Source organism: Spermophilus citellus (genome assembly GCF_964194105.1).
Source record: "Spermophilus citellus genome assembly, chromosome: 7".
Taxonomy (NCBI): domain Eukaryota; kingdom Metazoa; phylum Chordata; class Mammalia; order Rodentia; family Sciuridae; genus Spermophilus; species Spermophilus citellus.
Genome location: NC_138188.1, coordinates 85,274,086 through 85,293,384, shown reverse-complemented (window position 1 = coordinate 85,293,384; position 19,299 = coordinate 85,274,086). Strand labels below are relative to the sequence as shown.

General features: G+C 37.1%; 1 protein-coding gene across 5 annotated transcripts in view; it reads right to left on the bottom strand.

Annotated features, from left to right (window-relative positions):
- LOC308653126 (transmembrane protein 45A-like) overlaps positions 1–19,299 on the bottom strand; it is a 151,693-nt gene that overhangs the window by 11,424 nt on the left and 120,970 nt on the right. For all 5 annotated transcript variants that reach the window (XM_081301583.1, XM_081301584.1, XM_081301585.1 and 2 more), the window contains 2 exons: positions 1,511–1,703; positions 62–268 (listed from right to left, as the gene is read on the bottom strand). In XM_081301583.1, the coding sequence (XP_081157709.1) occupies positions 62–268; positions 1,511–1,703 (400 nt within the window). The remainder of the gene's footprint in view (positions 1–61; positions 269–1,510; positions 1,704–19,299) is intronic.

The window sequence follows — 19,299 nt, the reverse complement described above, 5'->3', positions numbered from 1 at the left end:
ATTATTACCATAAATGCCCAATAATAGAGAAAGATTTAGAAAAAAAAATACTCATTCTTACACTCCACAAAGAAGGCATTTGACATCATTAACTTGATTAAGGAGACTGGAATTGAACTGACGGTGGAACATAAGATGCTGGCCACACCCAGCAGTCCAAAGAAGAAATATAGGGTCAAGTGTTGCAAACGCAGCACTCGTTTCCATGGGCTTTCGTTGTGTATGATCAGGTGGGGCCCTCCAGCAAAAAACTGTAGACCAATTATACCTGTAGAGAAATATATTACAGTTTTAGCAACCCTCTCTGTAGCTTTGTCTAGCATGCATGAATATGCAGAAGGATTTTCCCATTGACTATTGCAATCTGATGTCCTGTTATGACAGTGATTCCTCTCTCTAGACTGTTGCCTAAAAGCTTAGCACTGGAGCTCTACCCTTGTTTTAAAACTTCAAATGCTGGTTTGGATCAATTTTAGTCACAGACAATTATATGAATCAAACAACTATTTCAGTTCTACAATGCTGATGATTTGAGTTCAACTATCTATTCTTGTCTAAAAACTAAAGTAAATCCTGAATGATTTAGGGTTTCGGATTTACCAGATCAGTCTTATAAAGGCTGATTACTTTCTTCCTAGATACTACATCTTTGGGTAGCTGCCACAAAGTAGGGAGTTATCCTTGGTTCCCAATAAAAATGCTCAAGAGTTCAGCTTTTCTCCAATTAAGGATAACTGAGAAGGCCCAGACAGAGCATATAGTTAGTTCAGTTATTCAAACATTAACATTAGAGATGCTACCTTATTTGTTAATCTATAGAATTTGGCAAGGAAATCTCTCTATTTGGAAATAGTTACTCTGTAATTTGATAGTCATAGTAAAGCCTTGTATCATGAATAAACTGTGAAAAAAAATCTAATGGGAAAACGGGAGGTTTTACCTTTTATGGAGGAGAGACTGCAGTGAACTCCAGAAACACAGAACACTTCATGGAATCCTCATGGGCAATGGGAAGTTCTTAGAAGCTATCTGCCCTAACCTCCTCCAATTCAGGAAAAAAAAAAGGACGAATGCATGAAGCAAGGTCTTCCTCAGCCCTGAACTCTCTCTACAGCTGATCAGCAACAATTTATCATTGAAACTTTCCCATGAATGCTTGATTATTTTGGTGTCGCATCCAAAATTGTTTCTGATTGGGCTTGTTCTTTCAAAGCTTATAACGATTGATTTAAAAGTATTTCAGAGGCTCCAATCCATTCTATAAAGGAGATTCACTTTGGCTGAGTAGGCAAATGAACTACCATGATGAATTCATTAAGAAATACACTTTTGTATTAACACGAATTATCACCTAACAAATTATATCAGATAGAATACATTTAGAATATATATTGAGAGATGTTTTGAATACAAAATTCATTTTAGCAATTTCTTAACTTTTTATTGAATATTCTCTTGGCACATGAAAATATCCAGAAGGAGAAACAGAACACAGAAATGATCCACTCACCAATCAATGTCATGGTAACTACTGCAATTCCCTCCAAAAATTCTAATCGCTGGAATAATGCTTTGGATCCAAGATAGCAGGTCTGCTTATGCTTTTTGCAGACATACTTCAAAATACTCTTTGTACTCCACCAAAGACCGATGACAAAGAAGAAGACTCCAGGGAGGGCATGACCTGGGAAATCCCCGATGACCTATAAAGTGAAGAACAAACAGAAGAAGACATTTCATTTTGGGAACTTGGACCAAACATCTCCTTTTCCTGTAGAATATACTGACTTCTGATGATCATGGGTACATAGCAGATCCCACTAGAATATCCACAATACCAATAAAAGATAATAAAAATTTGCATTAACACACCGTGTATTAGGCATTAGGTCAAGTGTTTTACATGCCATTTCTTTTTTTTTTTTTTTACATGCCATTTCTAATTTAATTTTTTAAACACTCTGAGTGAGGAATTATTATTCCATTTTCAATTGAAATACAAGTTTAGAGAAGTTAAATGACTTGCCCAGATCTCACAACTATTAAGTAAATGCTTTGCTGTTTTTAACATAGAGTTCAAGAGGGTTTCTTAAAAAGTTAGTACAAACTTCACTATACAGTTTCCTTTGCGCATATTTAAAGAAAAGTAATATAAAACTATGCCCTTTTGTTTAAAATTTGAAATGTGAAATTGCCTACAAACTTTTTAAAGAATCCAGTGTGTGAAAGAGACCACCAATGTTCATCAGATATGTGTGTGCTTCTCCCTACACTTTCCCAGCCTCTTCTCCAATTGGATTAAAACTTTAGTTTTAGTTCTGGCTACAGCATTAAATGTGAAATTGGTGCATGTCACTTGGAGGCTGTGTCGATAAAGTCTATGTGATTCCTCCCCCCATCCTCCCCCCTCTCTCCCCGTCTTCTCTCCCTCACTCATCCCTTACCCTGGCAGCCTTGGGTACATAGCAGATCCCACTAAAATATGCACAATACTAATAAAAGAAACAACCAGTCTACTTCCAGTTTTCCAAAAAACAATCCTTTATTACCCCAAGTCATTGAAACGTTGAGGTTTATTTTTTAAATAGCTTAGCTCCACTTAGCCAAATATATACCAACCCAAATCATATTTTAAATATTTGTTTACACTATTGTCACATGATAAAGTTATCTCTGACTAATAACCAGAAATATGCCCCATTTTTATCAGTGCTACAGAAAATCCAATCTTGATTTCTATGCATTTTTAATCATGGAAATAGTAATTGATTCAAACAAACAAATGTATTATACCATCAACAAAATAATGAAGTGACAGGCCAGAACCATCCTTGTGGATCTAATACTAGGCTAGGCACAAGAAAACTCATGAAAGGAGGTGTTTAGGATTCTGCCTGGTCCAGCAGACTTCCTTATCTCCTTGAGTAAGAACTGGGCCTCTCAGTTCAGGGCATACCCCTGTGGGCTATTTCCATACCATTGATATAAAGGGAACCTTCTAGGGATACTGTGAAATTGACCCTAACACTACAAGTCTCAAATTTCCAACCGAGACCCCAGATACTCATTGCAGTGCACCCTTGAATCATCCAAGCCATCCAAGAGAGTCAGACTCTATACAACATGGTGCTAGGGACAGGTTCTTTTCCTTACTCTGACTCATGGTGTGGTTTGAAGCATGTTCCTTAACCTCTCTGAGACTTGGTTCTTAATCAATAAAAATAAAAAGAGCACTCATACACTATTAAGAGAAATGCAAATTTGCTTTGGCAAGCAATTTGACCATAAGTAAAACAGTGGAGAGTACATATACCCAGCAACTCAGCAATCCAACTTGTAGTACATACCCCAGAAAACTCTTACAGGTGTTCTTTTGTATATGCCAAAAACTTTTTTCATTGCTGCATTAATTGTAGTAATACAAAATTGAAAATAATTTAAACATTAATTTATAGAGAAATTGATAAATAATGCGTTATACATTAGAATGTGGCATTAATTGTAGTAATACAAAATTGAAAATAATTTAAACATTAATTTATAGAGAAATTGATAAATAATGCGTTATACATTAGAATGTGGCACAACAGCTGAAACATTTTAAAATTTAAAGATTAGTTCTATGTTTAACAACATGAAGCATTCAACTGGGCGGATAATGCTTAATATGAAATACAGCTGTATTTTGGTGCAATCATATACTGTTGTTAAACACTTGAATGTGATTAATTGCTCATATACATATATGAATGTAAAAGTATAAAAGAGAAACTGAAATGATGCACACAAATAATAATGGTTTACTTTGGGGAGAGAGTAGAGAAATAGAAATGGGAGGGGGCAAGGGATATGTAAACTGTAATATTTTATTTCTTTTACTTAAAAAAGTTATTCTTGCTCCACATTCTCTCCAGTATTTTATGTTGTATTTTGAGTCATATAATTTTTAATAGGTGTATGTTGATATCCCTTATAATTTTAATTTGTAATTCCCTTATGACATAAGATGTTCTTCCTATATGCTGACTTACCATCAGTACACCTGGAAGCAAATTATACAAAACACCATGTCTACATAGTTAAAATGAGTGTATGTCATATTTTTTATTCATAGTTTTCATAGTTCTTTACACTATATTTTTAAAGCAATGGGCTTTATTTTCTCAGAGTAGTTTTACATTTGCAGAAAATTAAACAGATGTTACACACTATTCCCACCCCTCAGTTTTCCATTTATTAATTCTTGCTAATTATAATATTTGTTATAATTGATGAACCAATATTGATACATGATTATTAACTGATGTCCATGATTTTTGTTATAATCACTCTGTGTTTAATATTTCTATGAGTTTGGTACACTGGTAATACCATATATCCAGAATGATAGTATTTCATAAATAATATCCTTTAAAATCTGTGCTTCACCTATTTATTCCTTCCTCCCTCATCCTGAGCTCCTGACAACCACTGATCTTTCTACTATCTCTATAGTTTTGCCTTTTCCAAAATGTACGTAATTAGAACCATATAGTATGTAACATTTTCAGACTGGCTCCTTTCACTTAGCCATATGTATTTGTTTCCTGCATATCTTCTTGTGACTTGAGAGTGCTTTTCTTTTTAATCACTGAATAATATCCCATTATGTCAATGCACCAGTTTTTATTTTTAATCCGTTTCTCTTTCAAAGGACACACTTCCAAATTTTGGCAATCATGAATAAAATTATTAATAACATTCCTGTGCAGGGTTCTGTATACATATAAGTTCTTAACTCATTTGAGTACATATCAAGGAGAACAAATTTGTAAGAAACTGCCAAAATGTCTTCCAAACTAGCCATATCAGATTCCCCCAGCAATGAATGAGAGTTCTTGTTGCTCCACATTCTCACCACTATTTTATGCTGTATTTTGAGTCGTATCATTTTTAATAGGCGTATGCTGGTATCCCTTATAATTTTAATTTGTAATTCCCTAATGACATAAAATGTTAAACCATAACGCAAAGAAAAGACCACCGACTCCAATTTAAAATCAAATTAAAATCAGATTAAAGCAAGCTTGTTATTCCAACCAGCTGGGACTGTTTGGATTCCAACATCAGAATTTATGAGGTGCCACTAAGGTTTCAGAGAGGGTTGTTATCTGGTCAGGAAAAACCAGGCATGGGTGAGTTCAAGGCATGGGCAGGCATTCCAAGCAAGTTTAGAAATCGCAATAATTTATAGTAAAGCAGAAATTAACTTTTCATGCCGTTGTGACGAGATGGTTCCCGCTCTGAAGAGGGAATTAGGCTGGGTTTATCAAAGATGTTCTTCCTATATGCTGATTTAACATCAGTACACCTTGTTTTGCTCAATTTTTATCGGGTTGCTTTTCTTATTGGTGAGTTTTTTAGGAGTTGTATTTAATGTTCTAAATGTATTTTTTTTATTATATATATGTTTTGCAAATACTTTCCTCATCTTTTTGCTTTCTTTTTACTTGGCCTGTCTTTTTGCTTTCTTGACACTGTCCTCCACAAAGAAAAAGGTTTTAATTTTGACAATGTTTAACGTATACATTTTTCTTTTATATTTTGTGCTCTTAATATTATATTTTAAAAACTCATTGCCATGCCCAAGATCACCTGGAACTTCTTCTGTTGTCTACTAGAAGTTTTATAGTTTTGCATTTAATATTCAGTTCAATAATCAATTTTGAGTTAATTTTATGAAATATATAATGTCTGTGTAGATTTCTTTCTTTCTTTCTTTCTTTTTTTTACATGTGGGGGTGATTGTTAATTTTATCTGTCAACTTGACTAAGCTAATAGATGCCCAGATTGCTGGTAAAACACTATTTGGGCCTTTATCAATGAGGATTTTCCAATAAAGATTAGCATTTGAAACAACAGACTAAAGAAGATAGGATTGATGGGCATCATTCTGTGATGAGACAGAAGTCTTGACTATAGTGATTCCATTTTGTGAAACAGCCATGTCAACTAGAAATGTCATGACTGGGGCAAGTTGTTTCTCCTTTTGTTATGGAAACCCTTGAGAACACAGAACTGTCTAACTGGGCTCTGTTTCTGTACCTGGGGTAACTGGGCTTATGATTGGCTAAGCCTCCCGCCACCTGACTGCAATCTCCCGCTTCTGTAACTTGGCTTGCTTGCATTGACTAAACCCCCAACTGTCCCTTTTGTAGTTTTTTGGCTTAAATATGAGGCCAAACTGAAGGGGGTGCGCTACTCTGACCATCTCGCTTTTAGAGAGTAGAGTGTCCGCCACTGGCCAGCAATAAAGGATTAATTGGAATGGCAATGTGTGGGCTGAGAGTTATTTGAGGGTCTCGGTATTCAATCCCTTCTTTAAGGACAAAATGGAACAGAAAGTTAAAGGAAGGATGAATTTGCTCTCTCTTTCTGAGCTGGAACATCTATTTTCTCCTGCCTTCAAAGACCAGAAGTCCTGCTTCTCAGGAGTTAGACTCTGAGGCTCACATCAGCAGGCCCCTAGTTCTCAGTCTTTCAGACTCAGGCTGAACTACATCACCAGGTTTCCTGGTTCTCTAGCTTGCAGACACCATATCAGGGAACTTCTTCCACTTCATAATTACATACAAATTACTACATTAATTACCACATGAATTTGACACTGTCCTGCACAGAGAAAAAGGTTTTAATTTTGACAATGTTTATACCTACCTGTATACCTACAAATATCCTGTTGGTTCTGTTTCTCTAGAGAACGTTAACTAATAGAGCGAGTGTACGATGTTCAAACTTCCTCTGTTGAAAAGACTGCTTTTGTACCTTTGTCAAAGATCAACTGACTGTATTCATGTGTGTCCATCTCTGGGCTCTCTATTCTGCTCCACTGATCTTTCATTACTTTTTCACCAATACCACATTGATCATGACAACTTTAAACTAAGCTTTAAACCTTGGTAATGTTAATGCTCTGACTCTGTTCTTTTTCAATCGATCAGGCTATTCTGTGTCTTTTGCCTTTCCATGTAAGCTTATAGTATCCACAGAGTAATTTGCTGGGATTTTAAGATTACATTAAATTCATAGATTGAGTTGTGAAGAATGGATATCTTAACAATATGGATTCTTTCTATCCAAAAATATGGACTATCTCTCCATTTATTTAGATCTTTGATTTCTTGAACAAGAGGTTTATAGTTTTGCTCATATTTATATATGTGTATTGTTTATCTAAGTATTTCTTTTCTTTTTGGTGTTAATGTAAATGGTGTTTTGCTTTTAATTTCAAACTCTAATTTTTTATTCTATATTAGAAAACATTTGACTAAATATATATTAATCTTGTATTCTGAAACTTTGCTATAATAATTTATTAATTCCAGTTTTGTCGTTGTGGATTCTTTGGGATTTTCCACACAGATAATTTTGTCACCTGTAATCAAAGACAGTTTTAGCTTGTCCTTTCTAGTCTGTTCATTTTCTATTTCCTTGCCTTGTCTTTTTGCATAAACTAAGAATTCCAGTAAGGTGTTGAATTGAAATGATGATAGGGGGCATCCTTAAGTCTCTATCTTAAGGGAAAAGCATCTATTTTCTGACCATTAAGTACAATATTATCCCAGGCTTTTGTGTGGATACCCTGCATTGAGAATGCTCCCCTCAGTACCTAGTCTGTTTTTCGTTAATCTTGAATTGTTTTTTGATTTCTCTTTTTAAAAGTGGTGTAGAGCCAGATAATGGAGGACCTCAAATGGCAGGTTAAGAAGTTTCAACTTAATTATATGAACAACAAGAAGTAACTGAATGTTTTTGAGCAAAGAATAGATATAAGAGAGATGTACGGGAGCCCTTAAACCATCCAAAAATTAAAAATTTTTAAAAAATCTATTAAAAAATATTTAAAGATATCCAGAAAGGAAAACTGCTCCAAGTGCTTCAGCAACCCATTATAGGGACATACAAATCTCACTCTCAGTTAATGTCATCTTATAGCCAACCTGAATCGGTTTTAGGTCCCAGTAAAAACACAAAACATTCATTAATCTTGATGAAATGTGGAGACATGATTCCTAAATGCATTGTTAATCTACCCACTCCCAATCTAGGGAAGAAAGCTACTGCCTTCAGATTCAGGGCAGTCATAGGCACTCAGGAGTGTCAACTAGCTTATTTAAAAAATGTACCCAGAAACAACCACACCTGAATCAACAGTGTTGTCACATTCATTTGCACCACTTCCAACAAGGGAGTTGCTGCTCTCAACAGCTCTCTAAACAAGGACACCTGAATCAACCTTTGGCTATCCTTGTCCTCCATCTGGTAGCCTGTTCTCAGGGCCTTACCTGCCTTGACTCTTCTTTACCCACCTCCCCGTCATCCTGCTCTTCTCTCCCCTTTCTCTTCTGCCTGCCACAATGAATTTCCAGAAGGACAGCAGAGAGGTTAAGGGTACTAAGCAAATTCCCTTCAAGAGCAAGGGGCCACCTAAGGGAAGGAAAGGCACTCCTCGGTCAGATTTTAAAACTTGGCCTGGTTTGGATTTCTGTTGGTCTGTAGGATGGGGAATGACAGAAGATAATCAATGGAGCCCAGAAAGCCAAAAGTGAGAAGTAAATGGTTCTGCCGGATAGGGTAGATCAAACTCTGAGTTCCTGAACTCATAGACATAAAAGCCACCCAAGTGTTCAGTCCTCCCCTCCCCCTGCTTCCTGTTGGTTCATTAAATATCATTCATGACACTCAACTTTGCAAACTCCCATGCTCTGGAAAAGCCTCTTGGCACATTTCTGGCTTTGTTGAAAGAATTCTTATTTCTTTAGAAGTGCCTTTAAGGTTCTTCAGAGGTATGTGTGGGAGTATTAGTGATCTTGCCTGCCTGCTTATACATTCATTCATTCCTCATTCCTCCATCTACTCATCCAATAAAACAAATATTTATTAAACAACTATAATGTGCCAGGTCCAGTTCTAATCACTGGGGCCATGAAACAATATTCCTGCTCTTATGCTATTTCTCTTGTAGAGTTAGAAGCTAAACAAATAAGAATTCTAGAACACTGAAAATGTGGTCCTAGCTCCACATCAAATGAGGGCTTGTTGAAAATACGGCATCTCAGGCCCCACCTTAGACTTACCAAATTAGTATTCTTATTTTAACTGGCTCTCTAATGTGTGGTAGGATGTTTAGCAGCTTCTCAGGCATCTGCCTACTATATGCTAGCACCTCCACCCCACATATTGTGTGCCCTGGAGGGAAAAATCACATTCTCTTTCTCATTGAAGAAATCCTGGCCTAGGAGTCTCTTGGTTAAATCCCCTTAACATCAAAACACTATTTTTTTTCTTCTTTCTGAGGAAAAAGAAAAATGCAACAAATTTGGTTATTAACTGTTACATTAAAGTCCAACCAAGATTATGTGCACTTTTTCAGAAAGTTTTACAACTAACAAACAGAACAACCCAAAACTTGAAAAAGAAAAGTTTGTACAATTCTCATGCAAAAACTTTCACACACAAAAAAATTACTCAAGTTTGTGATTTAATGTTACTACTAAGGATAACGAGGGACCTGAAATTTACTATAGCTTCCATGAGACCAAGGATTTAGGACTGGATGTCATCACTACCAATGATATTTGCCCTAAGTACCATCATGTAAAGGTTTAGAACACCTCCTGTTTTGAAATAGCTGGCAAATAGGTCATCAAGCTCTGTGTCTACCCTCAAATAGTGAAAGTGCATTTACCTTCAAATACAGACTTTAAAAAAAGTCATAAATAACATAATCATAATCTGAAGCCAGTATGGTGATATCCGAGCATTGTGCAATTTTGATTGGAGAAAAGGAGAAAAAAATCGACAACATAACTCTGGTCTCTCAGTCTCTTTGTGTCAGGAAATTTATATTCCACTGTTTGTTTTTAGTTAATTTAAAAAAAAATAGACTCAGTCTAGGCATTAGGACTCCTGATTTTGGCAGATGTCTATGGCAAGTACACTTAAAAAAAGTATTCCAGTTAGTGACAAAATAATGTAATAGCTCAGGTTCAGCTGGGCGGAGTAGAAACCACAGCGCTGCTCTCTCAGTGCTGAGCTGAGTGGAAGAATGGAAGCCAGGCAGAGAGTGCACTTGTCAGGTGGAGGTCGCCTCCCAGTCCTGCTTTCAAGTGCTATACATACACTTTTGCAGGCTCTATTTCCCAGAAGAGGCAGCTGAGCTTGAGACTTTTGATGATTTGCCTGAGAATGCACAGACCATAAATGGTAGAGGAAAAGAAATCTAATTTTCGGGGGTACTGGAGGACAGTGAACTTTCTACAGCACCAAAGATCCCTGGTTTCATTTCATGTTGCTGGCCTAACAAATTACAGCTCACATGTTGCAGTTCTGGAAATCAGGAGTCTGAATGGGCCCCAGAGGCAGAATTCAGGGTTGAAAATATCAGCCTCCTCTAATGGATCTCAGGGAGAATTGTCTTTTCTCTGCTTCCAGAGGCCTCCTGCATTCCTTGATTCCTGGGCCTTCCTACGTCTTTAAGAAAGTGACATAGCATCTTCAAACCCCTCTAATTCCCACTTTTCTGTGCCTACATTTTCTGATTCCAATCCTCTCACATCTGCCTTATAAGGATCTTGTAATGATTGAGCCTACCTACATAATTCAAGTAGTCTCCTCATACCAAAATCCTTAGTTTAATCACAAATGCAAAATCTTTTTTCTTACATAAAGTAACATATTCCTCATTTCCAAAAATTAGGACATGAAATCTTTGTGACCCATTATTCAGCTCACCACAACTCCCTTAGGAATGTCACTCAAAGGGAGGACCTTTAACAATCATAATTTTTTTTTTAATTTAAATAGTCAAAAGATAGGGGAGAACAGAACAGAAATAAAGGGAATTTTTTAAAGGAGATTTACGCTCAGAATCAGTGTGGCAGGAAGAGGCACAATGTTACCTGGTTCTTAAGACTAATACTCCTTGAGGATCCCTTGAGGAGCTCACTAAAAACTGCGGAAGAGCAGCGTTAGGAGCAGAGTTACAGGACTCCTCTTGCTGGAATACATATAAACAGATTAGTCTGAAGAAACGAGAAAGGTTGGGGCTGCAAGCAGAAAAGATGTGATTTGCTAGGTGATCTGATAGCTATCAAGGCTTAGGTTTCTGCTAGATCAGTGATTCTCAGCCTGTTGCCTATGCAAACATCTGGGTAGCCATAAAAAAATTTTATGTGGTGTCTGTCTCCACCCTAGACCTTTTCAATCAGAATCTCTGGGAATCATTTTCTTTTTTTAATTTTGATAGTTTTCTAATTCTAACCAACTAGAACTGAAACTATCAGGCCCTTCTCTTATGCTTGGTACTTAAGCTTTGTTAGTTTAGTCGTGTAGCCAACTACACCATTCAGTGATGCAGGGAAGGGAATGGAATGAAGGGCGGATAATCACTGGGTTCTGGGACACCTCACATGCACCAATTAATTTAATCTTCATAATTATTATCTCCACATGAAACATAATGATAAAGAGCTGTCTTTACAGGGATTACAATACAAAGCAACTTGCAATAGTGTTGTGACAGAACCAAGATTCAACCCCAATTCTATGTCCATAAGGAACAAGGAAGAAAAATGACATTTACTGAACACCCTTGTCTGTAGGAACAATACAGAAATCCTCTGGATTCCATAAGATGGTGTTTTCCCCATTTTACATCTCACGATATAAATTTGACTTAAGCTAAATAACTAGCTCAAATCAAAGAACTTGTAAACGGTAAAGCTGGGATTCTAATTCAGAGCTGCCTATCTCTAAACCCTCAACTTTACCACCATTTCTACCCTTCTCCATGCCGCAAAAACAAATAGCAAAAACCATAACAAAAACAATGAATAATTAGCAAATGCTGATTCTGTATCATTTTAGTGAGAACTTTCTATGTGTTACCTGACGGGAAATCAAGTAAAATGATTGTGGCATAAAGACAAAGCAATGGGTTGTTTGGACTCAGGTCACTCAGTGTTATGTTGTATGGGCCAGCAGTGTCACCTGAGGAAACACAGATCCTCAAGAGATTGACAAGCACAATAATGTTGAGGAAATCTACTGTACATGATTTTGTTTTGTATATTTTTGTGGGAGGGAGTTGTTCATTAGTTTGGGGAAGGGGGTGGTTGTGCTTTTAGTTTTTATCTTTCCAAAGAGTTGGTTTGTTCATGTGTAGGATTCTCCATTTACCATACTCACAAGGCACTAGGGAGAAATACCGGAGGCAACTCCTCACATTCTGTGGTCTGAGATGATGAACTCAGGACAGGAGGTCCCTGAATATAACACTTTTTGAGTACTGTGGGAAGTGTCCCTAGGCACACACCATTAGACACAAAATGCCCTGAGCAGGAGACCACTCCTTAACAAGACAAATGATGCTGAATGGGGCTGAGAGCCTACAACAGCAGGAACGGGATGAAGCAGCATTTCTCAAACTTGGGTCATGGGCAGACCTTTTAAAAAGGAGAAATAAATTCACACCGGTATATTCACTTAAGTTGCCTTTGTTATAAACTTCTTTAAATACAAAAACACTTATTTGGACAAATTTACAAGTTAAACAAAACTGCAAAACCAACATAAATCAATAAACTAATGTGAATCAAATTAACTAATATAAATCAATTATAACAATCTCACTCCAGTCAGAATGGCAGCTAATATGAAGACAAACAACAATAAGTGTTGGCGAGGATGTGGGGGAAAAGGCACACTCATATACTGCTGGTGAGATTGCAAATTGGTGCAGCCAATATGGAAAGCAGTGTGGAGATTCCTTGGAAAACTGGGAATGGAACCACCATTTGACTCAGCCATCCCTCTGCTTGGTCTATACCCAAAGGGCTTAAAAACAGCATACTACAGGGACACAGCCACATCAATGTTTATAGAAGCACAATTCATAATAGGTAAACTGTGGAGCTAACCTAGATGTCTTTCAGTGGATGCATGGATAAAAAAAATGTGCCATATATACACAATGGAATTTTTTTTATTGGTTGTTCACAACATTACAAAGCTCTTGACATATCATATTTCATACATTAGAATGAAGTGGGTTATGAACCCCCAATTTTACCCCAAATGCAGATTGCAGAATCACATCGGTTACACATCCACAATTTTACATAATGCCCTATTAGTAATTGTTGTATTCTGCTACCTTTCCTATCCCCTACTATCCCCCCTCCCTCCCCTCCCATCTTCTCTCTCTACCCCATCTACTGTAATTCATTTCTCGACTTGTTTATCTTCCCATTCCCCTCACAACCTCTTATATGTAAGTTTGTATAGCAATGAGGGTCTCCCTTCATTTCCATGCAATTTCCCTTTTCTCTCCCTTTCCCTCCCATCTCATGTCTCTGTTTAATGTTAATCTTTCTTCCTGCTCTTCCTCCCTGCTCTGTTCATAGTTGCTCTCATTATATCAAAGAAGACATTTGGTATTTGTTTTTTAGGGATTGGCTAGCTTCACTAAGCATAATCTGCTCTAGTGCCATCCATTTCCCTGCAAATTCTATGATTTTGTCATTTTTTTATTGCTGCATAGTACTCCATTGTGTATAGATGCCACATTTTTTTTATCCATTCATCTATTGAAGGGCATCTGGGTTGGTTCCACAGTCTAGCTATTGTGAACTGTGCTGCTATGAACATTGATGTGGCAGTATCCCTGTAGCATGCTCTTTTAAGGTCTTCAGGGAATAGTCCGAGAAGGGCAATAGCAGGGTCAAATGGTGGTTCATTCCCATCTTTCCCAGGAATCTCCAAACTGCTTTCCAAATTGGCCACACCAATTTGCAGTCCCACCAGCAATGTACAAGTGTACCCTTTTCTCCACATCCTCGCCAGCACTTGTTGTTGTTTGACTTCATAGTGGCTGCCAATCTTACTGGAGTGAGATGGTATCTTAGGGTGGTTTTGATTTGCATTTCTCTGACTGCTAGAGATGGTGAGCATTTTTTCATGTACTTGTTGATTGATTGTATATCCTCCTCTGAGAAGTGTCTGTTCAGGTCCTTGGCCCATTTGTTGATTGGGTTATTTGTTATCTTATTGTCTAATTTTTTGAGTTCTTTGTATACTCTGGATATTAGGGCTCTATCTGAAGTGTGAGGAGTAAAAATTTGTTCCCAGGATGTAGGCTCCCTATTTATTTCTCTTATTGTTTCTCTTGCTGAGAAAAAAACTTTTTAGTTTAAGTAAGTCCCATTTGTTGATTCTTGTTATTAACTCTTGTGCTATGGGTGTCCTATTCAGGAATTTGGAGCCCGACCCCACAATATGTAGATCGGAGCCAACTTTTTCTTCTATCAGACGCAGAGTCTCTGATTTGATATCAAGCTCCTTGATCCATTTTGAGTTAACTTTTGTGCATGGTGAGAGAAAGGGATTCAGTCTCATTTTGTTGCATATGGATTTCCAGTTTTCCCAGCACCATTTGTTGAAGATGCTATCCTTCCTCCATTGCATGCTTTTAGCCTCTTTATCAAATATAAGATAGTTGTAACTTTGTGGATTAGTCTCTGTGTCCTCTATTCTATACCATTGGTCCACCCGCCTGTTTTGGTACCAGTACCATGCTGTTTTTGTCACTATTGCTCTGTAGTATAGTTTGAAATCTGGTATTGCTATACCGCCTGATTCACACTTCCTGTTTAGAATTGCTTTTGCTATTCTGGGTCTTTTATTTTTCCATACGAATTTCATGATTGCTTTATCTATTTCTATAAGAAATGCAGTTGGGATTTTGATTGGCATTGCATTAAACCTATAGAGAACTTTTGGTAATATCGCCATTTTGATGATGTTAGTTCTGCCTATCCATGAACAGGGTATATTTTTCCATCTTCTAAGATCTTCTTCTACTTCTCTCTTTAGGGTTCTGTAGTTTTCTTTTTTTTTCTGTTTTTTTTTCTTTTTTTTTTCCTGTAGTTTTCATTGTATAAATCTTTCACCTCTTTTGTTAGGTTGATTCCCAAGTATTTTTTTTTTTGAGGATATTGTGAATGGAGTGTTTTTCCTCATTTCCGTTTCAGAAGTTTTGTCGCTGATATACAGAAATGCCTTTGATTTATGTGTGTTGATTTTATATCCTGCCACTTTGCTGAATTCATTTATTAGTTCTAGTAGTTTCTTTGTAGACCCTTTTGGGTCTATTAGGTATAGAATCATGTCATCTGCAAATAGTGATAATTTAAGTTCTTCTTTTCCTATTTTTATGCCTTTAATTTCTTTCGTCTGTCTAATTGCTCTGGCCAGTGTTTCGAGAACTATATTGAATAGAAGAGTTGATAGAGGGCATCCCTGTCTTGTTCCAGATTTTAGAGGGAATGCCTTTAACTTTTGTCCATTCAGAATGATGCTAGCCTGAGGCTTAGCATAGATAGCTTTTACAATGTCAACGTAAGTTCCTGTTATCCCTAGTTTTTCTAATGTTTTGAACATAAAGGGATGCTGTACTTTGTCGAATGCTTTCTCTGCGTCTATCGAGATGATCATATGGTTCTTATCTTTAAGTCTATTGATGTGGTGAATAACATTTATTTATTTCCGTATATTGAACCATCCTTGCATCCCAGGGATGAATCCTACTTGATCATGGTGCACAATTTTTTTGATTACACAATGGAATTTGATTCAGCAATAAAAGAAAATAAAATCATGGCATTTGCAGGTAAATGAATGGCATTGGAGAAGATGATGCTAAGTGAAGTTAGCCAATCCCCAAAACACAAATGCCAAATGTTTTCTCTGATATAAGGAGGCTGACTCATAGTAGGGTAGGGAGGGGAAGCATGGGAGGAATAGACGAACTCTAAAAAGGGAAGAGGGGTGGGAGGGAAAAGGAGAGGGCAGGGGATTGGCAAGGACAGTGGAATGTGATAGACATCATTATCCAAAAACATGTATGAAAACACGAATTGGTGTCAACATACTTTACATACAACCAGAGATATGAAAAATTGTGCTGTATACGTGAAATAAGAATTGTAATACATTCCACTGTCATTTGTTTTTTTAATCAATAAAAAAATAAATAATCAATTATAACAAGATTTATAGAATTTGCTAAAATAAATCCCCTTTCATAACATGACTATGACATTAACTTGGTCCATTTTGTGTTTTTAAAACCAACTAGCTAATACTGGGTGAATCATAAGCAACAGAAGTTTATTGGACTCATGGTTCTGAGCTACACAGTCCTAAAACAGGGGTGGATTCTTGTGAGGGCATCATGCTGTGTCATATGTGGCAGAAGGGCAAATAGGCACTCACAAGAGGCCAGGGGGACTTATAACATATGGTGGGTATAACATACCCACCTTCACATTCTTAACCCTGTCCCACAATAACAACATTAATCATTCATGAAGGTATAGCCTAATTACCTATTAAAGGTTCAACCTCTCCATGCTGTTATACAGGCAATTAAATTTCAGTGTTTTGGAGCAGACATTCAAACCATAGCAGGCACTGACCTCTATGTCTATTTTCTTTCTGGTCCAGAATACGTATATTATTGTGTGCCCCACTTGAGTTTTCTCTATTCAAACTAAAACCCACTGAAAGATTATCAGGCATCTGAAGTTCATCTTCTTTATTCAATAACCTTGAAAATTAAAGCACTGCCTCTTGCCACCATCACGATCCCAATAGGAACGCAAATTCCAGGATTGAGATAATTGGTGGAACTCCAAGAATATAAGAGGTCATCTAGATGATGTAGACATGCTCATAATGTTGCTTAATCACCATTGAGATGAAAATACAGAGGTGGGTTATTATAATAGGAAACTTGCAGACATCATTCCTCACAACAGAACATATCAGCAGACTCTCAGAGGTTTGGGAAACTGTGGGGTAAATAATTAGGAAGAACTACTTTGAAAAACTGAACCCAAATGACCAGTGAAGGGAAATTTCTTTTTAAAGAAATATTTAAACTTGGGGCTGAGGTTGTGGCTCAGTGGTAGAACACTTGCCTAGCATGTCTAAGGAACTGGGTTCAATTCTCAATACCACATAAAAATGAATAAATGAAGTAAAAGTATTATGTCTATTTATAACTAAAAATAAATTTTGAAAAAGAAATATGTAAACCAATAAATGCAAGAAGAAATTATAGAATTTATAATTTTACAATGTTAGTCAAAAACTGTTAACATATCAAAGAGAGACAGTCCAGCAAGATGTGCCTAAAGTATTCTTGCAAAAATAAAATTGAACCTGGGTTCCATCTAACCAACTTATATAATTACTAATTTATAGGAAATACAGAGGCAGAGAAACATGAAAAAAAATGATATCATGGGAATGTAACCAGTAAAATCCCAGTAATGTGAAAATTCTACAAGACATACACTGGATTCTGCAGCAGATAAATTACAATAAATACCAAAAAAAGAGATAAAGGGGTAAACTATAGACCCAAAGAGACGTCTAAGTTGCATCTATAGTTGCAATGCCCGTGCTTTATTTGGATCCTAACTCAAAAATTTTAAATTTCATAGGATTTTAAATTTCATAGGATTTAAAATATCATAGGAATTATAATAATATTAACTATGTTTAAGTTTTCTTAAAAATATTTATTTTGTATTGCTATATACATTACTGAAATATTGTAGAGGAAAAGATGAGATTACATGGATTAACTTCAAAATTGTGATAGTTAATTCAATGTGTCAACTTGACTAAATCATGATCCAGTTCTTGGTTAAAGACCAGTCTAGGCATTGCTATGAACGTATTTTTTAGAAGTGATTAAATTTAAATCAGTAGATCTTAAGTAAAACAGATCACTCTCCATACTAGTAGGGAGAGTGGTGGTAGCAGGAGGAATCATCCAATCAGCTCAAGACCTTAAAAGAAAAAACTGAGGTCCCCTTGAGGATGATAAACTCTCCCTGTAGACTGCCTTTGTTCAAGACTGCCACATCAACTTTTCCCTGGGTCCTGCCCTGCAGATTTCAGGCTTTCCAGCCTCCATAAAATAAATTAAAATAAATATCCCTATATAGATATTGATAGGTAACAGATAGGTCCATACTTTCCCCCCTTATGTGTGTGTGTGTGTGTGTGTGTGTGTGTAAATAGATATTCTTTAACTCATGACTCCCCCAAAACATTGTAAGTTAAAACTATCAGAAGTCAAAAATGCATGTAACACATTTGTATTAATCTGTTATCCATTGCTATGACAAACTAGCTGGAGCTAAGCAAAAAAAAAAAAAAAGTTAATTAGCTCACAGTTTTGGAAGCTAAAAGTCCAAGCTGGGGTAGTCCCCCCATTTGATCAGTCTCTGGTGAGGGCCACGTGGCAAATGGCATCATGGTGAGTGTGCATGAGATAGGGAAAGATCACATGGAGAAACAGGAAACCGAAGAGTGAGAGGAGTCAGTATTACTCTTTTATAATAACCCTGTCTCAGGAACTAACTGGAACCCCATGAGAATTATGTTAATCCCTTCCAAGGGACAGCACTCCCAGTGACCTAAGGACCTTGCACCGGGCTCCACCTCATGAAGGATCACATCCAAACCATAATAATACCTAAATCTCGGAACTACACAGATTAGCAACATAGTATTCAATAGAGTATCAGTTGTTTACCCTTGAGATCTCCTGGCAGCCAGGGAAGCTGGCTATACTGTTGTTGGCCACCATAAAGAGAGATCATACTGCATGTTGCTAACCGGGGGGGAGTCAAAATTCAAAGTATGGTTTTTACTGAATGCCTATCACTTTTGGAGCCAGAATTAGACAGGCAGATAGACAAGGGTCAGATCCAGAGAGTGGACGAATTTGAAATGTTCATGCCTTCAGAGCCTTTCCTCCACCCTTATCAAGACATGCTGCCCCTGCTCCAACTTGTTGCTAAGGTAACTTGTCTCAGGGATTGTCCCTCCCTTCAGGGAGTTGTTAATTATGCCCCCTTCCTGTCCAGATCACTCCAACTTGGCCACTCCAGCCCATCTGCTTCTCATCTTTTGGTCATCCCACCTGAGCATCTCCTGGGCCTAGTCATGTAGGCAGGAAGGAGAGAGATGAGGGGGAGAGAGCAGGAGAACAAAAGAAGCCTAGGACATAGAAAAAGGCAAAAACACCTTTGCTTCTTGGGATACCAGCTATCGCCCTGTTCTCCTTCCTGGGAGTGGTCTATGTGACCCCTTTTTAATAAACCCTGTTTTATATGCCTTGCCTCAGTGTGCTTCTCTAATGTTCAGACTTCAACATGTGAGGGAGCAGAACTCAGCAC